The sequence below is a fragment of the Schistocerca cancellata genome, chromosome 6 (assembly GCF_023864275.1).
Source record: "Schistocerca cancellata isolate TAMUIC-IGC-003103 chromosome 6, iqSchCanc2.1, whole genome shotgun sequence".
NCBI lineage: Eukaryota > Metazoa > Arthropoda > Insecta > Orthoptera > Acrididae > Schistocerca > Schistocerca cancellata.
Window position 1 is genome coordinate 652,590,517 of NC_064631.1, and position 24,623 is coordinate 652,615,139.

At 42.5% G+C, this 24,623-nt stretch overlaps 1 protein-coding gene across 1 annotated transcript in view; it reads left to right on the forward strand.

Moving 5' to 3' along the window:
• LOC126088464 (pikachurin-like) overlaps positions 1 to 24,623 on the forward strand; it is a 1,041,406-nt gene that overhangs the window by 860,313 nt on the left and 156,470 nt on the right. The window contains exons 7-8 of the mRNA XM_049906606.1: positions 6,139 to 6,328; positions 19,846 to 19,982. Coding sequence (XP_049762563.1) covers positions 6,139 to 6,328; positions 19,846 to 19,982 — 327 coding nt within the window. The remainder of the gene's footprint in view (positions 1 to 6,138; positions 6,329 to 19,845; positions 19,983 to 24,623) is intronic.

Sequence of the window (24,623 nt, forward strand, 5' to 3'; positions counted from 1 at the left end):
AGGCTGCCTGCTATTCCGTATTTCGCGGGAAATCCCGTATTTTGGATACTGTTTTTGTCACATCCCGTGTCCCGTATTATTTCGACTTAATCCTATATTTTTGTGACTTTTCCTGTGGTAGTTAAAATGATTTATTTCACATGACACGCGACGGCTTTTTCTGCAGTCTCTAGCGCTGTGGTGAACAAGTAAAAGAGTAAGCCGGCAACACCGCTTACGTTACGAATGTGTTCTGCCGGCCAGCGATCCGCAAACTGGAGGAAGAGCCACGTTACGCTAAGGTACACGAGGTGACCATTGTTCTGCTCAGATTCGGAGCTCGTGTTTTCCTGTTCTAATATGAGTAGCGATTAAAATAGGGTGAAATCACTCCTAAGGAAGAAACTACCGTTCATGTTGGCAAAAATCATGTTCCTGGATTCGTTCTGTTAAAGGTAATTGCTTCAAAACCTTTCGTCGTTTTAGCAAACAGGAGACTCATGTTGCGCATGGCTGACTATTCTGAGCATGCAAAAACTGTAGGTCAGCCGTAAATTAATTTCGTAGTGCCTGTATTTCATTTTATTTAGTGCAATTTAAAATTAAGTAAACAGGAATTTAATTTAGTAATCATTATTTGTAATATCGTTAGATCTTACGAAAATGGAGAAGAACAAAGAGGAGTCTTGGAAGATTTGTAACTTTTCTTCTACATTGAAATAAAATCAACTTGAGTGGTGTATTTAACATCTTTCTCCCTGTTGGTGTAGTTACGTAAGATTGTTCTAAAATATAGAACTGATTTTAGTATAATGGAAACTTTTGAGGCAGCCAACATCCTGGTTAGTAAAACTGAGCAAAGAATGAGTGATAGATTTGTGGCAGTGACCCATATAAAGCTTTTAGTAAGTTCACCTGATCCAGAATCAGAAAATGCATTGAGGATAACATTATGGAATTTTGTGTGTCACTGAAAACGTACTAGCAAGAATATCAAATCTGAAGTACGACTGTCAAAGCTAGTAGAATCTTGGATGACTATTAATCTAAGTTCAACGCAAAATTTTAGCATCTTCGAGAAATAATGGAATCAGTCCATGTGCCTGATTTAGATGGTTGTTTGTGTGATAAATTCTGTAATGCAAAGGATATTTTGAAGGAAGGCATAGCCATGAAAGGCAGTGCAAGCAGAAAGTGGATTATTGATTCCTGTGTCTTGAGATATAAAAATGTTAAGCTTCTCAATCTGGTAAATGGTGTTGCGTTTCTATCAACCATCTCTGTTGCAAATGCTGTGTCCGTAAGAATTTTTTATTTGATTAACCATAAGTAGAGAGAGGTGCGCAACGAATGTACCACCGTCCTTATATAAGCAGAATTGCAGTGAGGAATGAATTTTAATATTAAGTGTAGAGAATTCCGTACATATCTAAAATTCAATGAGTCTTTGTGAAAAGAAGCAACATCGTAAAATAATACTTGCATGCACATATTTAATATATTCATGATCTTCTTTGTAGAAAACACTATTTCAAATGTTCATTTTGTAGACTTATTCCACGATCCCTTACACAGAGATGACAAAAGTCATGGGCTACTCCTAATATGGAGTCGGATCCCTTTTCGGCCGGCGTAATGCAGCATGTCGTCGTGGCATGAACTCAACAATTCGCTGGAAGTCCCCTGAAGAGATATTTAGCCCTGCTGCCCCTATAGCCGTTTATAATTGCGAAAGCGTTGCAGGTGCAGGATTTTGTGCACAAACTGACCTCTCGATTTCGTCCCATAAGTGTTCGATGAGATTCATATCGGTTGATCTGGATGGCCAAATCATTCGCTCGAATTGTCCAGCACATGTTTCAAACCAATCGCGAACAAATGTGGCATGTTGTCATGGCACATTGTCATCCGAAAAAACTGCGTCATTGTTTGGGAACATAACGTCCACGAATGGCAGTGAATGACTTACGAGTAGACGAACGTAACCAACTGCAGTAAAAGATCGATTCGATTGGATCAGAGGAGCCAGTCAATTTCATGTAAACATCACCCACACCATTATGATTCCATCATCAGCTAGCAAAGTGTCCGGATGACAACTTGGGTCCACGGTTTCGTCAGGTCCCTGCAACATTCGAACCCTGCCATCAGCTCTTACCAACTGAAACCGAGACTCATCTGACAAGGCCACGGTTTTCCAGTTGTCTGTAGTGCTGTCAGCAAAGGCATTCGCTTCTGTCGCCAGTCGCTAGAGATCATTAATGCCAAATTTCACCGCACTGTCCTAACGGGTGCGTTGGTCATAGGTCCAATATTGATTTCTGCGGTTATTTCATTGTTGCTTGTCTGTTAGCACTGACACCTCTAGACAAACGCCGCTGCTCTCGGTCGTTAAGGGAAGGCCGCCGGCCACTGTGATGTTAGAGGCAGTGCCTGAGATTTGGTGTTCTCGCCACACTCTTGAAAGCGTGGGTATCAAAGTGTCATTCCCTAACGATTTCCGAAATGAAATGCCCAAGGTGTCTAACTCCGACTTCCATTCTGCGTTCATCATCATCAACATCAACATCATCATCATTTGGGACTGATTACGCCTTTCAGCGTTCAGTCTAGAGCATAGTCACCCTTATAGAATTCCTCCATGATCCCCTCTTCAGTGCTAACATTGGTACCTCTTCTGATGTTAAGCCTATTACTTCAAAATTATTCTTAATCGAATCCAGGTACCTTCTCCTTGGCCTAGCCCGACTCCTCCCACCCCCTACTGCTGAACCCATGAGTCTCTTGGGTAACCTTGCTTCTCCCATGCGTGTAACATGACCCCACCATCTAAGCCTGTTCGCCCTAACTGCTACATCTATAGAGTTCATTCCCAGCTTTTCTTTGATTTCCTCATTGTGGACACCCTCCTGCCATTGTTCCCATCTACTAGTACCTGCAATCATCCTAGTTACTTTCATATCCGTAACCTCAACCTTATTGATAAGGAAACCTGAATCCACCCAGATTTCGCTCCCATACAACAGAGTTGGTCGAAAGATTGAACGGTGCACAGATAACTTAGTCTTGGTACTGACTTTCTTCTTGCAGAAGAGAGTAGATCGTAGCTGAGCGCTCACTGCATTAGCTTTGCTACACCTCGCTTCCAGTTCTTTCACTATGTTGCCATCCTGTGAGAATATGCATCCTAAGTACTTGAAACAGTCCACCTGTTCCAACTTTGTTCCTCCTATTTGGCACTCAATCCGTTTATATCTCTTTTGCACTGACATTACTTTCGTTTTGGAGATGCTAATCTTCATACCATAGTCCTTACATTTCCCATCTAGCTCTAAAATATTACTTTGCAAATTTTCAATCGAATCTGCCATCACAACTAAGTCATCCGTATATGCGAGACTGCTTACTTTATGTTCACATATCTTAATCTCACCCAGCCAGTCTATTGTTTTCATAATATGATCCATAAATAATATGAACAACAGTGGAGACAGGTTGCAGCCTTGTCTTACCCCTGAAACTACTGTGAACCATGAAATCAATTTACCGTCAACTCTAACTGCTGCCTGACTATCTATGTAAAGACATTTAATTGCTGGCAAAAGTTTGCTCACTATTCCATAATCTCGTGAAACAGACAATAACTACCTCCTAGGAACCCGGTCATATGCCTTTTTTAGATCTATAAAGCATAGATACAATTCCCTGTTCCCCTCGTAACACTTCTTCATTATTTGCCGTAAGCTACAGATCTGGTCCTGACAACCTCTAAGAGGCCTAAACCCACACTGATTTTCATCCGATTTGTCCTAAACTGATACTCGCACTTTCCTTTCAACAATACATGAGAAGATTTTACCCACAACGCTGATTAAAGAGATACCTCTGTAGATGTTAAAATCTTTTCTGTTTCCGTGTTTACTGTTTTCGTCCAGTCTGACAGAACCTGTCCCGAGTCCCACGCCATTTCAGTTATCCTGTGTAGCCACATAAGACCTGACATTACATTGCATTTGATGAGTTCCGACTTAATTTCATCCACCCCAATCGCTTTATTGCACTGCAATCTATTGACCATTTTCTCCACTTCCTCAAATGTGATCCTATTTCCATCATCATTCCTATCCCATTCTACCTCGAAATCTGAAACATTACTGATCGTATTTTCACCTACATTGAGCAACTCTTCAAAATATTCCCACCATCTGCCCAAGGCATCCGCAAGATTCACCATCAATTTCGCTGACCTGTCCAAAATACTTGTCATTTCCTTCATACCTCCCTTTCGAAGACTGCTAATTACACTCCAGAAAGGTTTTCCAGCAGCTTGACCCGAAGTCTGCAACCTGTTTCCAAAGTCTTCCCAAAATTTCTTCTTGGATCCTGCAATTATCTGTTTGGCTTTGTTTCTTTCTTCAACATAACTTTCTCTGTGTACCTGAGCTCTAGCATGTAGCCATTTTTGATACGCCTTCTTTTTCCTTTTACAGGCTGCCTTGACTGTGTCATTCCACCAAGCTGTTTGCTTCATCCTACCTTTACACACTATTGTTCCAAGACATTCTTTAGCCACTTCTAGTACTGTGTCCCTGTACCTTGTCCATTCCTTTTTCCAATGACTGTGTTGACTACATTCAACTAACTGGTACCTTTCTGAGATCACTGTTATGTACTTGTGCCTGATTTCCTTATCCTGAAGTTTCTCCACTCTTATCTTCCTACAAATGTACCTGACCTCCTGCACTTTCGGCCTCACAATACCGATTTCACTGCAGATTAAATAGTGATCAGTGTCATCAAAGACTCCTCTGAATACACGTGTGTCCCTCACAACCTTCCTGAATTCCTGATCTGCTATTATATAGTCAATGACAGATCTGGTTCCCCTGCCTTCCCAAGTATACTGGTGAATGTTCTTATGTTTAAAAAAGGAGTTTGTGATTACTAAGCCCATACTGGCACAGAAATCAAAGAGTTGTTTCCCATTCCTGTTGGCCTCCATATCCTCTTCAAATTTACCCATAACCTTTTCATACCCTTCTGTTCGATTTCCAATCCTGGCATTAAAATCACCCATGAGAGGAACACTGTCCTTGTCCTTTACTATAACAACTACATCACTGAGTGCGTCATAAAAAGTATCCATGTTATCTTGATCTGTCCTTTCACAATGCGAATATACTGACACAATCCTAATTTTCTTGCTAGGCCCTGTCCAATCCTTCCTTATCCGTCGTTCGTTTACATACCTTATCGCAACTACGCTGGGTTCCTTTTCTTTCCTGATTTAAAGCCCTACACACCATTGTGCTATTCCTGCTTTGACTGCTGACAGGTAAACCTTGTATTCTTCCACTTCCTCTTCTGTCTCACTCCTTACCCGAATGTCACAAACAGCTAAAACGTCCAACCCCATCTCACTTGCAGCCTCTGCGAGCTCTACTTTCTTCCCAGAGTAGCCCCCATTAATATTAATAGCTCCCCATCTCGTTACCATTCGTTTGCCGAGTCGTATCTTAGGAGTCCCTGGTTTGTCAATTAGAGGTGGGACTCCGTCACCTCCAAAGGTCCGAGGTATTTTGCTCTGATTGTTGCCAGCATCATATTTAAAGTACCAGGGAAGCAGGTTGCTAGCCTTACTTGCCCCGGGTCCCATTGAATTTTACCCCTAACGGTTGAGGGACTAACCGTATATTTGGTAGTCTTTGCCGTCTGGGCACAAAGGTGACCTCGACTCAGAATATGTCCGAGATGCCCAGCCTTATTCCAAAGTAACTGGTATCCCGAATGGGGCCCATTCATACATTGCCCGTGGTTCATGAACTAGGACATGACAAAAGGAACCCACACCATGAACCATGTTCAAAGTCTGTTAATTCCTGTCACGTCGGACACATTTCCAGGTGAATCATACAGTAGTGCAAACAACAGCTCCGCCAATGCACTTCCCTTTCATACTATGTGTACACGATAGTACCGCCATCTGCATATCGCTGTCCCATGCCTTTAGTCACCTCAGTGTATTATCTGTGTAAGAAGTTGGCAACCCTACCTACAAGTGGACGCTGGCGAACAGTGTGCGCGCTCGTGTTCGCCCGCGTCCGCCCCGGCGCAGCCGCCTCCTGACGCCGGCCCGCTGTGGCTCTTGTGTGGGTGCAGGGCCTGTTCTCGCGCATCACGTTCCGCGAGCCGCTGTTCGTGGGCGGCCCCGGCAACACGACGGGCCTGGCGGACAAGCTGCCCACCGAGGAGGGCCTGCGCGGCTGCGTGCGCCGCCTCATCGTCAACGACCGCCTCTACAGCTTCGGCCTGGCGCCCGCCGGAGACGCCGTCAAGGGCTTCGACGTCGGTGAGTACCCGGCGACGGCGGCGCCAGCGGTGCGGCATCCCTGCTCCCACATGCGTGCTGCAGAGGGGCACGTCGGGCACAGTCACCGGCTGTGGTCCCTCTGAAGCGCTGTACGCGGTGTAGAACCTGAACTAGGCGCTAATCTGGCTCTCCACCGCTGACGGTAAAGCCGCCTTCACACACGCAACTGAAGTGTCGCCACAGCTAGTGGCACACTGCAGTTGCATGTGTGAACTCCCAGTTTTTACTGGCGCAACTTAACTCGTGGGAGATATACTTCCCTCTATATGTTTTCTTTTCTTACAGCGTTTAAAGGAATATATGTTACCACTTCTGTATGCTCCTGGAATCTAGTGGCAGCCTTCTGGAAGGTTATATTTTTCATCAAAATATAAGAGGTATTAGAGATAAAGTTAGTGAACTGCTAATAGATGTTGACTCTGAAATTATTGGTATATCTGAGCACCACGTAAATAATTTGACAATTCAGAGGCTTCCTGGTAGCCAGGCTACAGATTAGCTGGCTGTTTCTCAAGGAGTTCCTTGCGGGGTGGGGCAGTGGCTGTGTACGTAAAAAACAGTGTTCCATTTCAGTCCATAGACGTATAACGACACTGCACTGAACAGATATTTGAAAGTTGCGCAGCGTTAGTTCAATTTAGTGAAACTAAACTTCTCATTGCTGTTGGTTATAGGTCCCGTAACTCCGACTTCAGAGCATTTCTGCTTAAGCTATAGAGGGTTCTTGATTCACTTTGTAGGAAGTACTACAATCTAGTTATATGTGGTGACTTCAATACTAATTTTGTATATGATTGTGCAAGGAAAAGGATGTTGGTAGGTCTCCTAAATTCATATGATCTGATGCAAACTGTGTTTTTTCCAACTAGGGTGCAGGGGAACAGTAGCACAGTCATAGACAATATTATTATTCATTCTTCATTACTAGATGGACATTCTGTTAGTAAAAGCGTAAATGGCCGCCTTTCAGACCATGATGCACAAATTTTAACACTAACAGGCTTGTGTACTCAAACAAACATCACTTATAATTACAAACTATGTAGGAAAGTTAATCCACAGCAATACTGAGTTTTTTAAAACTTGTCAAGGAACAAGAGTGGCAGGATGTTTATAGTGCTGATAACATAGATGATAAATACAATGCTTTCCATAACACATTTCTCATGCTCTTTGACAGCTGCTTTCCATTAGAACATTCTAAAAGGGTAGTAGCAGTAATGGACAGCCTGGGTGGCTGACAAGTGGGATATCATGTAGAACAAAGCGGGAATTACATCAAAGTGTTAGAAGTAGTCACAATCACGCTACAGTACCCCATTACAAACAGTGTTGTAAGGTGCTTAAAATGTTATTATGAAGACAAAGACTATGTGGTATGCAAATAGAATAGATAATTCACAGGATAAAATTAAAACCTGAAGGAAGTGTCTGGTCAGCAGCACAAGGTCGACTATATAAAGTCAGTTCGCAGTAAAAATATTTCTGTTACTGATAAATCAGATATACACTCCTGGAAATTGAAATAAGAACACCGTGAATTTATTGTCCCAGGAAGGGGAAACTTTATTGACACATTCCTGGGGTCAGATACATCACATGATCACACTGACAGAACCACAGGCACATAGACACAGGCAACAGAGCATGCACAATGTCGGCACTAGTACAGTGTATATCCACCATTCGCAGCAATGCAGGCTGCTATTCTCCCATGGAGACGATCGTAGAGATGCTGGATGCAGTCCTGTGGAACGGCTTGCCATGCCATTTCCACCTGGCGCCTCAGTTGGACCAGCGTTCGTGCTGGACGTGCAGACCGCGTGAGACGACGCTTCATCAAGTCCCAAACATGCTCAATGGGGGACAGATCCGGAGATCTTGCTGGCCAGGGTAGTTGACTTACACCTTCTAGAGCACGTTGGGTGGCACGGGATACATGCGGACGTGCATTATCCTGTTGGAACAGCAAGTTCCCTTGCCGGTCTAGGAATGGTAGAACGATGGGTTCGATGACGGTTTGGATGTACCGTGCACTATTCAGTGTCCCCTCGACGATCACCAGTGGTGTACGGCCAGTGTAGGAGATCGCTCCCCACACCATGATGCCGGGTGTTGGCCCTGTGTGCCTCGGTCGTATGCAGTCCTGATTGTGGCGCTCACCTGCACGGCGCCAAACACGCATACGACCATCATTGGCACCAAGGCAGAAGCGACTCTCATCGCTGAAGACGACACGTCTCCATTCGTCCCTCCATTCACGCCTGTCGCGGCACCACTGGAGGCGGGCTGCACGATGTTGGGGCGTGAGCGGAAGACGGCCTAACGGTGTGCGGGACCGTAGCCCAGCTTCATGGAGACGGTTGCGAATGGTCCTCGCCGATACCCCAGGAGCAACAGTGTCCCTAATTTGCTGGGAAGTGGCGGTGCGGTCCCCTACGGCACTGCGTAGGATCCTACGGTCTTGGCGTGCATCCGTGCGTCGCTGCGGTCCGGTCCCAGGTCGACGGGCACGTGCACCTTCCGCCGACCACTGGCGACAACATCGATGTACTGTGGAGACCTCACGCCCCACGTGTTGAGCAATTCGGCGGTACGTCCACCCGGCCTCCCGCATGCCCACTATACGCCCTCGCTCAAAGTCCGTCAACTGCACATACGGTTCACGTCCACGCTGTCGCGGCATGCTACCAGTGTTAAAGACTGCGATGGAGCTCCGTATGCCACGGCAAACTGGCTGACACTGACGGCGGCGGTGCACAAATGCTGCGCAGCTAGCGCATGCTACCAGTGTTAAATACTGCGATGGAGCTCCGTATGCCACGGCAAACTGGCTGACACTGACGGCGGCGGTGCACAAATGCTGCGCAGCTAGCGCCATTCGACGGCCAACACCGCGGTTCCTGGTGTGTCCGCTGTGCCGTGCGTGTGGTCATTGCTTGTACAGCCCTCTCGCAGTGTCCGGAGCAAGTATGGTGGGTCTGACACACCGGTGTCAATGTGTTCTTTTTTCCATTTCCAGGAGTGTATGTACAGTATTTAGCAGTCATTTTCTGAGAATTGCTGGTGAATTAAATAAAAGTTTAGTTTCTATAGGAAATCATATAACTTTCTTGGCAAATGCCTTTCCAAGATTGATGTCTGAAATACTCCTCTCTGATACAGACAAGAGGGAGATTGAGTCAATAATTACATGACTGTAGACTAAGGACTCTCATGGTTATGATGGAGTGTCTAGCAGAATATTAAAGTCCTGTGCTGCACATGTTAGCCCTGTATTTAGCCACATTTGTAATTTTTCCTTTAGGATTGGTCAGTAGTATAGCCGCTTTATAAAAAGGGAGAAAGGGATAATGTAGATAATTTAGACCAATTTCTATGCCATCAGTGTTTGAAAAAGTTATTGAAAAGGCTGTGTGTGTAAGGATAATTGATCATTTTATATCATATCACTTGCTATCAAATGTACAGTTAGGCTTTAGAAGTAGTTTAACAACTAGAAATGCTATATTCTCTTTCGTCTGTGAGGTACTGGATGGGCTAAACAAAAAGTGTCGAACGCTTGGTGTGTTTTTTGGTTTAACTAAGGCATTTGATTGTGTTGATCACAAAATATTGCTCCAGAAGTTGGACCATTACGGAATATGGGGAGCAGCTCACAATTGGTTCACCTCTTACTTTAGCAACAGGCAGCAAAAGGTCATTATTCACAATGTTGATAACGGCTCTGATGTGGGATCTGAGTGGGGTACTGTCAAGTGCGGGGTGCCCCAGGGATCAGTGTTGGGGCCGCTCCTGTTCCTTATTTATATAAATGATATACCCTCTAGTATTACAGGTAACTCTAAAATATTTCTGTTTGCTGATGACACTAGCTTGGTAGTAACAGATGGTGTGTGCAACATCGGCTCGGTTTCAAATAGTGCAGCACATGACCTCAGTTCATGGCTTGTAGAAAATAAACTAACGTTAAATCAAAGTAAGACTCAGTTTTTAAAGTTTCTAGTATTCAACAAAACCTGACGTTTTAATTTCACAGAACGGCATATGATTAGTGAAACTGAACAGTTCAAATTTCTAGGTTTTCAGATAGATAGTAAGCTGTCGTGGAAAACCCATGTTCAGGATCTTGTTCAAAGACTTAATACTGCCCTTTATACTATTCGAACTTTGTCAGAAGTGAGTGATACTTCGACACGAAAATCAGTGTACTTTGCTTATTTTCATTCGCTTATGTCGTATGGTGTTATATTTTGGGGTAACTCTTCTCATTCTACATGAATATTTTTGGCTCAGAAACGGGCGGTTCGGGCAATAAGTGGTGTGAGTTTACGAACTTTTTGTCGACCTCTGTTCACGAGTCTGAGGTATTTTGACATTGGCCTCTCAATATGTATATTCCCTATTGTCGTTTCTTCTTACCAATATTAGTTTATTCCCAAGAATAAGCAGCTTTCACTCGGTTAATACTCGGCAGAAATCAATCCTGCATTTGGATCGGACTTCCTTAACTCTTGTGAAAAAGGTGTGCTGTATACTGCTGCACCCATTTTCAATAAACTGCCACTCGAAGTCAAAAATCTTAGCAGTAATCTACGCGCTTTCAAATAGAAACTGAAGTGTTTCCTCATGGGTCACTCCTTCTATTCTGTCGATGAGTTCCTTGAAAAATATAAAGCTCATTCTTATTGTATTCCTGATAGCGTATACTTAAATTTATGGGCTGACTTTTTATCAGGTTCATGAACATTTGCTTTTATCTGTTGTTGCTTTTATGCTGTAACTTCATGTACTGACACGTTCCATGACCTTGTAGATTTTGCTCTTCAGTTTGGTCCTACGGAACTTGACGTGTAAATAAAAAAAATAAATAAAGAGTTACCACCAGGAAAGGGGCGTGGGAAGTAACATTACCGCAAAATTTATCTATCATTTGTGGTCCTTGGGAAGTATAATTACCGTGAACTTAAGGGTATCCCAAAGGATTTGGGAATACGTTTTACCACCTCTGTCCAAGCCTGATATTTTGTGGTAGTGCACTGCACTAGATGTATGAAAACGGTTACAACAATCAGTTTCTGTTTGTCGTAGGATCACTACTGTTGTCGGAACACATTGCTTCCCTTCTGCAATATACATTATTGTGACATATATCAACTCAAACCTTTATTTCGTGATAAAGTTTCAAGGATTGTTTTCACGTTGTGTTAAGTAAACATTAATATCAGTAACAAATATATATAAATAAAGGAAAAGAAAACATTTAATAAAAACGGAAAACACTATTCATTCTTTTTTGTGTGTAATGGCAACACATAACAGCACACAGGAGAAGTGAGAAATCCATTTACCACCTCACAAAGGTGCCGTGGTAATATATGTACCACCATTGTTTTCGGTAGTAAAACACAAAAATAAAATTATCAAAAAATATATACAGTCATTTGATCACATTTCTGATAGCGTAGCAAAAAAATTATCTTCTCTCAATTGCTACAGACAATGCGTCTGCGAAAAGGATAAGAGACGCAACAAGCGTCTCGCCACAAAAAGTTCAGCGTGGTTGTATTTTGTTGCACCACTTTCCTACTACCACTGTTCCCTGGTAGCATTATTTCGAAACACGAGCATTCTGACGCAGCTACTGTAGTGTAATTGCTGCTGTGCAATATTCGATTTCAGTGGTGTTTTTAAATTTTATTTCTGAAAAAAGTGAAAACAATGGTCAACCGTTACACTTTCGCAGCTTCTAGAACAAAAAAAATCGAGGCCTATGATTTGTGTGTGTGTGTGTGTGTGTGTGTGTGTTTGCACGATATTTGCAAACCAGTGACGTATCACACAGTCTTAAAAGATATTTGAATTAGTAAAGAAACTTGATATATTTACCCAAAAAGGCGAGTGTATAAACTTCATAATTTGTGAGACGAAGTGTTGTATAAATTGTAGATTATACGCAGGAAACAGTTCCAGAGTGTGGTGTGGTAGCTGTTTTTCGAAATGCCTGTATCAACGATACAATAAGATTCTAAAATCTAGGAAGAACGGCGTGTCTGCCGACGATATTTCCATGCGAGCTGTTGGTTAGTTGGCGAGTACAGACAGCAGTTTCATTTCTGAGTGGTATTTCTTTTATAAATGTGTTTGTTTCCATTATTTATCCCTGTGCGAAATTTATTTTTGGGTCCAACATGTGGGTTTCGTCTTCCTTGTATTTAATTCTTGTCACATCTCGAAAGCCCATAACCTGCACTCTAACTTTCATACGCGCCCATATCATTTCAGTTGACGCCATACTGAAAGCTGTGCAACTATGTAGAACTTGTGGCTTCCTGTGTAAACAGTAATTCACGATAGCACTGCAGCAAGCCACAATCTGTGGCGCCATATTAGAGACGTGTGTGAACCCAGCTTAAGGTTTGATAGTGAATTAAGGTCAAAATTCCATTTTGTTCTTTGGATTCAACATAATAGTATGCGTCCACAAAGGGATATGAAAGAATGCCTGAAAGGAGTGATCGTACTTAGACGTATCCACGTCCACACAGCGAACCAAGTTGCTCAATTTCTTCGTTTGTCTCCAGTGGGCGAAAGAGCGCAGACACTCTACATTAGCTGAGTGGAGGCTTTCAGTGTTGTCCGAAGAGTCGCGATTTTGCCTCTTTGCCAATGATGTCGCACGTCGAGTGCACTGAAGACCCAGTGAATCGCTCAACCTTCATGGTGCGGAGAGTGTACTTCAGGTCAGACGTCTTTTACTGATGTTTTTGGAGCTGTTTTTGTTGCCAATACTTAGGACGAATTAAGTCGGGTGATGTTGAGGGTATTAGATTAGGAAATGAGACACTTAAAGTAGTAAAGGAGTTTTGCTATTTGGGGAGCAAAATAACTGATGATGGTCGAAGTAGAGAGGATATAAAATGTAGACTGGCAATGGCAAGGAAAGCGTTTCTGAAGAAGAGAAATTTGTTAACATCGAGTATAGATTTAAGTGTCAGGAAGTCATTTCTGAAAGTATTTGTATGGAGTGTAGCCATGTATGGAAGTGAAACATGGACGATAAATAGTTTGGACAAGAAGAGAATAGAAGCTTTCGAAATGTGGTGCTACAGAAGAATGCTGAAGATTAGATGGGTAGATCACATAACTAATGAGGAAGTATTGAATAGGTTTGGGGAGAAGAGAAGTTTGTGGCACAACTTGACCAGAAGAAGGGATTGGTTGGTAGGACATGTTCTGAGGCATCAAGGGATCACCAATTTAGTATTGGAGGGCAGCGTGAAGGGTAAAAATCGTAGGGGGAGACCAAGAGATGAATACACTAAGCAGATTCAGAAGGATGTAGGTTGCAGTAGCTACTGGGAGATGAAGAAGCTTGCACAGGATAGAGGAGCATGGAGAGCTGCATCAAACCAGTCTCAGGACTGAAGACCACAACAACAACAACAACAACAACTTAGGACCTGTCAGTCTAGTTACTGTAAACAAATCGGATGTTTATTTCAGTATTTTAGGTGACCAAATGTTGGCTTTCCATCTAATCATCATGGTAGGTACGCTGTGGGTAGTCCCCTCTCCAAGGTGACAGCTAACGTGTTTCTGGGTTGACCAGCAGGAGAAGTGAGCTACCACATCTCGAGCAGCCCACTAAATCACACACAATCTTAACCGCATAGAAAAGTCTTCGGAGCTGTTAGGAGCATCAGGTGAGGCCAAAAAATGACGTCCCTGCAATTTGGTAGCTCTACGGGACCAAATCATCAACCACTGGCTTCACCTTGGTATCAAATGCCTGAACAATGTGGTGCACCCTCTTCTTCGCCCAAATGACGCCATTATCGATGGCAGAGCTGGTGTTTCACCACATTAGCGTCAGGTCTCCTGGACGTGACTAATCTTTCCCCTGTGTGCTTTTGGTAACTACACGGCCGCGAGCATTTTTTATCCTTTCGTTTTCAGTACGCAAGTTGTAGATTGTTTTCATGTATCTCTGAAGGAAAAAATACAGCCCTGTAAAACGACGGAAACAGAAAATGGTTACTTCACGAGACTATCGGATAATCTTTCCATTTTAAGATCAGCAGTGAACTATCACTGGTACGCGAAACATTTTGTGACGATACAACGTTCTAAAAAGCGTAGACACAGTACTGACCGAGCTTCATAACTTATGCTGTGGGAGTGGCTACTTGTCTATTTCAACTGGAAATCGTTTACCTCTTGGATATCGACAAAGTACTTTCTATGTCCACCTAACAACCATTTGTCTGCCTGCATGTCCTGCCCATTTCCACGTCATTTCTATTGATGACCTGAGCGTTCGTATCTTCCACTCTAGTCTCATCCCAGATCAATTTGCATGTTTTCATGTCGTTCTTAGTTTTCCCAAAACTCAGTTTTTGAATGGGTCTCGCAATAACACGAATCTGAATGTACAAACTGATTTCAAGCTTTTCGATGCTGGCAAGGTGGAAATCTGTTTACTATTTACTTTTGGGAAATCTATTTACTCTACTAAAAGTACTGAAGTTTGTCTACATTTTTCGGTTTGTTTGTTTTCCTTTTCATCCAGTCACTGTCTTTAGATGCTGATAATTCTAACCGAATCAGCTGCTTACATGAATATACTGTTCATTTGTATTTACTTCTAGGTGTTGGTTGTATATTATCACAGCAATACGTTATTACGTAACGGGGCCGATGAAAAGATAATATCACCGCTGTTTTCCTTCCCCATCCCTCCTTAATACGAGCTTGTGCTCTCTCTCTAACGACCACGTTGTCGACGGGACGTTAAACAGTGACTTCCTCCTCCAGTATCTCACAACCGACCCAACCATCCTATTTGGATGCCACGACTACTGCTGCTGTGTGTACTCGCTGCCTGAACCTCATCCAATCTGTGATGTATTTGCTGATCTCGTGTCTACTTCTGGACGATTTCGGCCCGTGACGCTCACTAAACACTTTGACGTTCCTTTGATTGTCAGCGTACGCAGTGGTATTCCACGAAACGCACATTTTCTTAGCTTTTTCCAGATATTGTGCATGTGAATCGGCGAGATCTTAATAAGCTGAGTGCCGGACCCCAAACGGTGTTCAAATTGAAGCGTCTGCTCGGTTTATTAGGGTTCTAGATATCTTTGTCTCGTCACACTCATTAATTATACTCACCCAAGAACTTGTAATTCACACGACGATACTGGTAGGAGTCCAGGCAGCGAATACAAACAAGGGCATAACTCGCAGCTCCTGAAGAGGACAGTTGGGTTGGTAGTCGAAACATCACGAATTAAAATGGAAGCAACACCTCGGCTGAACACCAGGAAACAAAACTATCAATCGGTACCTCAGAGAAAACCTGAAGCATCAGATAAAGCGCTTTCCAGTTTGTAGCCAATGGAACCATGAGATCTTGCTCGTACAGTCGCTGCATATTCTTGATTTTGTTGATATTAAGCGACAAATACACAACACATTATGACTGAGGTCATAATGAACAGAACACAATGGTTAGAAGTAATATATTGACAAGAAACTGCAGTACCAATAACACATCCACCAATTAAACTAAGGCGGTATATAACTAAATCACACTTATTCACTAACGACATCGTCAATTAACTTAATGCGTCGTTAATCAAAAATGGCTCTGAGCACTATGGGACTTAACATCTGTGGTCATCAGTCCCCTAGAACTTAGAACTACTTAAACCTAACTAACCTAAGGACATCACACACATCCATGCCCGAGGCAGGATTCGAACCTGCGACCGTAGCCGTCGCGCGGTTCCGGACTGAGCGCCTAGAACCGCGAGACCACCGCGGCCGGCACGTCGTTAATCAGTGTCTGTAGTTTCTCTGCGTATTTGCACGAAGAAAGCAGATCCTCTTTCATATTCGTAACTCTTGTGATTCAAATTAAATTGAAAATGAAGTTGTTACGTAATATCAGGCGTATACTGGGCGTGGATCGGCTTCAACTGACAAACGTTTGAACAGGAACTCAAATGCGTGTGCGAATACGACTACTCTACATTTTTTTCTGCAGCAGATAAGTAACCCCGACGCAAAAATATTACGCAGCTGTTACTCTGATTTCGTAGAGAATACGTTAACGAATTATCAGGGGAAATCTCGTAACAGCAGTTTATGTAGATTACTGCATACGAAGTCTAAAATTATTTTAGTAATAGTGACATACTCGTATCTTAACACGAAGCTCGTGGACGTTGCAGGAAAGAAGAAGGAGCAGAACACTTATGTATGATTATTTAAATTTACTACAAATCCACCGATCGAAAACTAAACAAAAATGAATGACATTGACATGTATATTTGAATTCTAGGGTTATTTAAACACAGCGAACACACAAAAATAATAGCTAAAGCACTATTCTGTTACCACGGGTAGGGATTTCCATCTGTTAACGTAGAAATGCTGAGATTGCTACTTAGAGTCAACTATTATAAACCGCAGCGGCTGAGTGAAACAGGGGTACTCAATTAGCACGTCATGCGCAGAGTGCGGCTAAAATATTGGCTCCAGGATTTTGCTTATCCGCCCAGCGTATGAATCACAATTCGTTCTGGAAATTAGGACACCCGTATCCATTTATAATAACGAAGAAAAACAGGAACTGAAACAGCATCCATCCATTTCAACGGTTTAATCAGACCGTAACAAATTCACGAACAAAACTATGGCAACGCAGCAAGTAAATTATTCGCGCATTTCAAATTCCGCAGAACCGAAAATGAGCGTCTTTAGCATTTACATTTTGCGATATAACGTGCTTTTACTTGACTGTAAGAGCGATAGCCTCATTCTGAATAAAGAGGGAATTATGTTTTGCATTATGACTGCATGTAATAAAGGATAACCATTTATGTATGAACACTTGTTATCTTCTACTGAGCACACGTACCACTGTATTCTTCTCCCACTTGCACTGCTTCTCGCCTGTTCTCTAATTCATTTACGCCTTAGGGTACCGCTAATTCCATCTCTGAGGTAGATAGCGGGCTACGAAAGACCATAGTCCTTTCCTTCATATCTTTTCAAACTTTATATAATTTAATAATAAATGTATTAAATGTCTTTCTCTTGTTCCTCCTCATTTTGTAATGTTTCTGTCTCATCTTTTTAACCTGAGAGACGTAGCTTATTGTTAACTTTTCTGCCGTAGTTAGTAATACATAGGGCGTGCATAAACGTATACTGTAGATGAAACTCCGAGCTGAAAATAAAACAGAACCTCAACAGCACACGTGCTCCACAACTGTACTATCGTCATTGGGGGAGACTTTAATCTTTCAACAATAAACTGGGTTGATTATTGATTTTCAACTGATGGGAATGACGAGGTATCGTGTGAAACAGTACTAAAAGTTCTCCTTCAAATCTACTTAATTCGGAAACCCACACAAGAGGGAAATATATTAGATTTAATGGTAACAAATACACCTGACAATTCTGAGGATTCCCTCATTGAAACGGTGTTGGAGACCTGTTGCAACAACAGTGATTATCAAATTACAGTGGGCAATTAAAACAAATAGAAATATTTTCATGTTAAGTAAACTAGTTAAGCAGATAGTATCTACATCTTCATCTACATCTATACTTGTATTCGCAATCCCTATGGGAGCGATACGCAGGAATATGTAGCTTACATTCATCACTTAAAACGGGACCTAGAAAACACCTGCTTTACCTGCGACTGAGATTATATGATTGTTCCACTTATTTGTATGAGATGACCGGTTCCAGCCTTGACTGACAAGTTACTCTGTAACTGCAATATACGAGGGTTGTTTTTTAAGTAAGGGCCGTTTTTATTTTAAAAAAAGATACAAATACTTCTGTAAAAAAACTTTTATTTTCTGATTCTACACAATTTTAACTATTTTTCTACATAGTTGCCTTGTTTATTTAAGCACTTGTCATAACGTACAACTAAGTTTTTAATTCCCTCTTCAAAGAATTCGGCCGCCTGCTCCGACAGCCAAGAGTTCGCGGCCGCTTTCACTTCATCGTCGTCATTGAAGCGCTTCCCGCCAAGATGGTGTTTCAGGTACCGGAAAAGGTGAAAATCGCTAGGAGCAAGGTCGGGGCTGTATGGTGCATTGTCCAAAACTTCCCAGCCAAAAGAATCAATCAAATCCCGAGTCTTTTGAGAGGTGTGAGGCCTAGCGTTATCGTGCAGGAGCAAAACTCCTTTTGTCAGCATGCTGCGCCTTTTGTTTTGAACTGCTCTGCGGAGCTTCTTTTAGAATTGCACAGTAGGCATCTGAGTTGATAGTCGTTCCTTGTGGCATAAAGTCCACTAGCAAAACACCAAGCCGGTCCCAGAACACAGTTGCCATAATCTTGTGCATTGACAGCGTCTGTTTTGCTTTGACCTTGACGGGTGAGGTTGTGTGTCGCCATTACATCGATTGTCGCTTGCTTTCGGGAGTGATATGGGATACCCATGTTTCACCTCCAGTGACAATTTGACTCAACATGTCATCCCCTTCTTCCTCGTAACGAATCAAAAAGTCCAATGAAGTGGCAAATCTCTTCCCTTTCTGGTCCTCTGTGAGGAGTCTGGGTACCCATCGAGAACACAGTTTCTTAAAGTTTAGGTTTTCAGACACAATTTTGTACAAAACCGATCTTGAGACTTGTGGAAATTCCAAAGGAAGAGTGGAAATTGTGAATCTTCTGTCCTCACGAATCTTTGTTTCGACTGCAGCCACCAAATCATCAGTGATCACAGAGGGCCGGTCTGAGCGTTCTTGTCATGGACGTTTTGACGGCCATTTTTAAACTCTCTAACCCATTGACGCACCTTACCTTCACTCATTGCATTCAAGCCATAAACTTCTGTTAACTGACGATGAATTTCTGCAGCTGATAGGCTTCTCGCGGTCAAAAAACGTATCACTGACCGCATCTCACACGCGGCGGGCGATTCAATAATCGTAAACATTATAAAGTAGCACAACGATGCGTACACGTCAGCTACAGAGCTGCAACTTGCATCAGTGTGAACGGGAAGGATGCCGGCAAGTGGCGCGGTGGCTTGTTGCGGCGTCCGCGCGAACTACGGGACTATACGTGCGAACGGCCCTTACTTAAAAAACAACCGTCGTATGATGTGAAGATGGGCAGCTAGCCTGAAACCTGTCATTGAAAATAAGAAATAGCGATCGAAGACTGAAATGCCATATTTTTATTTTATGTTATGACAGCGAACCGATTGTTCTGTACTGACAAGTTACTCTGTAACTGCAATATATGATCTGAAGATGGGCAACTAGCCTGAAACCTGTCATTGAAAATAAAAAAATAGCGATCAAAGACTGAAATGCCATATTTTTATTTAAGAAATTGAGTTGACGCAGAACGTTTTGGTGTAACGTGGCAGAGATAGCAGGCTGGCAACAGCGCGCGGGAGTGTGAGGTGTGGAGGTGTTGTGGTGACGGGTCGGTGGCCGTCGTGTTGCAGAGGAGTGCGGCGGCGACGGCTGCAGCCTCATCTCGTGCCAGCACGGCGGCAAGTGCCTGGCCACGGGAGACTCCGCCGTCTGCCTCTGCCCGCTCGGCTACCAGGGGGACTACTGCGAGACGCGCATCGACCTCCAGGTAAGGTGACAGTTGTAACATTATGAGATTGCCTCATCATTTGATATCATTCACTAATCGAGCAGCCGCTCGGCAACAGCTACAGTTAGCAAATAATGTTGCGAGAATGTAAAAGGTGAACGTCCTGTGACGTAACGTGTCTATTGTAGAGATGGGGGATCCGCTCCTGAACTGATACATAGAGTTGAATCTTTCAAAGGAGTGAACAATCAGTGATTCAGAAAAAAAGAACGGTAGCTCCAAACGTTTCCCACGGTAGAGAGAGAGAGAGAGAGAGAGAGAGAGAGAGACGGAGCATATCAGCGGCGCCTCTGCTGGTCAGAGCACAGTGCATGCCACACAACACAGCCAGCGCCGGCCTCTGCCCTGCTTCTGCCTCGGCTGCCTGCATTGTGCAGTGCCCCATTGGATTTTGTGTTTCACATATGCCATGCCGTCTCTGTGCGTCGTCTGCCGCGTGCAGTGTCTGGCGCAGCTTAACTTAGCATCGCACTCTGTCGGCGATCGTTTCAATCGCACGCCCTGCCCTCTGGGCAGTTTATGCGAGCAACAGGACAGAGAGCCTTCTAGCGGAGAACATAGGAACTACTTGCAACAACCTGCTCGCAAGAGAACGGACGATTTGTCTCGGAGCGGGTGACTGGTGGCCGTTCACCGCTCCCCCCACCTTCGGAACTCGCCCGCTCAACGCTCACCCCAACGTTCTCGACTCTAGCCAGAGCGTTGAGCAAAGCAACTCAGGTGTCACTCTGGTCTCTGCCGTCTTAGCTCACCCAGTAATACAGCTCGCGGCTCGACCTGCTCGACTCAGTGCTTCTGCATCGGAGTTCGTCTCTACTGGATATTGTTCTTCGTAGTAATACCGCTATGTATATTACATTATTATCTTATGTATACATCATTTATTTTTATTTTATTTTTATTTGTTTAAACTGATCAGATTAGGTTCCTGACGACTCCTCTTACTATAGGATTTTTATTATGGACACTCGAATTTACGCTTTAATTACGAGCGAACCAATAAACGTATCACAAAATGTGATACACCAATATTTTCCTTGTTTTGTTCTGCGTAAGGCTATATCTAGCACTTTCGTCTTACAGTCAAATTTATATATTTTTTTCTTATTCTGCTACGGATTTTGCGATTTTAGGCGTCTTCGGAATGAAACGTTCACTTTAAAAATATATGGCATGTGATGTATTTGTATGAGGTTAATGAAATTTTAATACATTATAGCCAAATATATTGTTAATGTAAATCTCAAGTTACAACATTTTCTGATCACCCAAAAAACCACGATAGTGCAAAATAAATCAATAATCAAAAACTTTGTCATATCGTGGAAATTTCAATAAACAATACAAAATTCTTACTCATTATCTGTGTTACTTCAAAATAGGATCAAATAAGATCAAAATACAGGTATAGTACTGGAATAAACCAAGTTTAAAGGGCAATGTGCCTTCCATTTATTTTCTATTGTAAATGAGTGGTGAGTCATGAAAAAGAGCTAATTCATTTCAGGGAGTGAACAGTCCTGATCCGATCTCTGAAAAGAACAGTTTTGCCCATCTCTAGTCTATTGTCGAAGTGTCGTCAGAGATGGAGTGAGTTAACGACTTTGAAAACCGCGACGCGAAAAACAGACAGAAGAAGAACACTTTTCCACATTTTTATTTTTTTTTATGTACGAGATATTATCGATGAACAGTTACTCAGTTACTCATTTTTTCTCTTGTCTCTTGTAACTTGTGTTGGACGCGCATGTCTTGCCAACGTATTATTATTGTTAAAAAATAATATTATTTTAGTGTAACGTAAAGGTGCAATACTAAAAGTGCAATACTGCATAGCAGTAGATTTATTGTGTGACGTGTACGTGAAAACGTAAAAGGAATTATTTTCATTACGAGAAGAGAAGTGCCGGTCAAAACGGCATCCATGTTAATTCCTTCATTGCAGTGTAACTTCATCTATTAATTGCCATAAATTCAGAGTTAAATGGAACTGGTGTATGGACTATTTATTTAGTACAGAATCTACGTCTCACTCCTTCATGAAATTATGTAATTTTGTTTCTGCCAAATAGAGAGTCCACAGTCACGAATTCTTTCGTCGAAATCGGACGGAAGTTGCATGCAGCGAAATATTTTCTCCGCCCCATATTCTACTGGTAAATGCATGATAAACTACGGTCCCTTAGGAAATTCATGTTGAGCTATCCAAAAATTATTATATTTTGAATAAGCATTTACTCTCCTACGCAATGCAACTTCCGACTGATCAGACGATCCAACAAGAAACAGCCGCACACGGTCGACGTTCGCAAACATATTTTTACCACTGATTATAGCTATATGTTACAGCACAAAAGTAAACATATTGTTATAATTAGCGACTACGAACGGGGACAATTATAACTGTATGTTTATGTAGACACATTACATAAACATATCGTTATACAGTGTCGTCCACTTTATACAACAAGGGCCCCGCTCAACCCAAAACTTAATTTCGAGCATGTAGACTGCCAGGGAAGAAGACAGGGCGAAGTGCAGTTTCTAATCGCCAAAACGTCCACTCCTGCGCTGGGCTGCACCCACAATCTCACTTCACCGTCTTAAAGATTGAGGGTCCTTCACACTGTTCACGGTGATCCGTCCGTTCCCAACAAGTTGGGAACGAAGACAACAATAGATTTCACTATCATCCTACGAGTTCTCTTTTCGGTTCCTATCACCCCATGCCCCTATAATCCGCTTTGCATATTCCAATCTTTGGCTACTCCCACAATTTCAACCCATACTAATTCTCACTATTTCTGTGTATCACAGAGGATGTTCCATTGGCCCGTTCTTTTTTCTGGCAACGGTTTTCCGTTGACGTCTTTCCTTGCTCATTCCTTTTAATACCTCTTGTAATGTATCACCTTAAATAATAATGCATGAAAGGAAACGCTTTGACTTAATTCTTACGAAATCCAAATGTTCGGAAGTGGGACAAATTGCAGTGAGCACAGCAGAAGTATAACTAAGGAATATATACCATTACAGTTTGTAATGTATCACATTAAAAAAGAATGGATGAAAGGAAACGCTTTGACTTAATTCTTCCGAGAGGCAAATGTACAGAAGTGGGACAAATTGCAGTGAGCAGAGCAGGAGTGTAACTAAGAAAGATATACTATGAGAATTTCAATTTACATTGAAATTAAATCTCCTGTTTGGTCCAAATGGCTCTATTACCTACTGTTATCATACCTATCGTTGCAGTCAGGTACAGAGTCGTAATTAGGGAGCAGAAAAGCTTGGAGACGACGGACTGTGATAATACGAGGTATCGGGTGTCGGAATAACGTTCAGATTACACAAACAAAAGCAGGAATCGGACTTCGTGGCAAGGAATTTAGATAACAGAGTTCGATTTATGAAGTACGCCACCAGTGGCGCTGGGATGGCGTATATTCGACACGTCAGCAAAGCAATCGCTTCCCAACATCATTATAAAGCGTAACATGAAAAAAGCCTGTACATACTATTAGTAAAGTGGGTGGTGTATTTTCTAATCAGTGAAAACATAGCACAGGTTAATTACTTCTATATTAATGACAGCATTACAGAGACCAAGAAATGGTGTGCTTACATTCTGCAAGATGTGAGACAGAAGGGTGAGAACAAGGAGGCTGTGTTCCTTACATTGTTTTACAAAAACATGATAAACGAAATTCTGTCATACAGTCTGACAACGATATCAGTTGAGCAGAACCTCAAAATGACTCCCTTGGTGAAACAACGATATACCTTAATTTATTGGACGCTTCATGTAGTACTTATCCCGTCCATTTAATATCTGACCTTCTGCTATTGCACCACATTTCAAATGCTTCTAGTTGCTTCGTCTCTGGACTACCGAGAAATGACATTTAGCTTCCACGCAGTGCTTTGTTAAATACGTGCACTTTCAGCGACTTCCCCCTTTTTCAGATCAATATCTGGCGCCAGCAGAGTTTCATTATTTCAGGAACCTTACTTCGCCTATCCCAGTCTAGTCATGCTACCTTCCTCGCCTCAGCTGCCCTGAATACTCTCGCTTCCCTAAATAGCACACTTCGTCCCCCACTGGCTCGTTCCCAGTCTCTATGTTGGATAAGTCGTGGCTCTGCTGATAACTACTCCCCGTCACCTTCGTATTTCCTTTCGCCGTATTTTGAGTAATTGCACAGTTAATCCGTCTCAGCAGACGTTCCAAGTCACACTTACTGTCAGCCAGAAGATCGCCGGTAATCGGTATTCAATTTATATCGACACTAAAAAATTTACTTAGAAACGCAATATTTTAAAAGACTTATTTCGTATCCGCAAATTGAGAGATAATCGAAGTTTACGGATTTTGGTAGTCATCGTTTCAGTACAAAAGTCATTCAAAGACAATGCCAATGCACAAACAGAAAGGAAAATTTCCTTAAAAATTGTTGATGGTGCAGTATTGAAATCTGCAGCAATTTGCAGAAGGGTTGCACTTCTGTCACGTTGAACGATTCTCTTCAGGCATCGTTGTTCTTGTTTTTTTTTTCTCGGCCGCAACGATGTCGTAGATTTAATGTTTTGCCGGATTCCTGATATTCACGGTACGCTTGT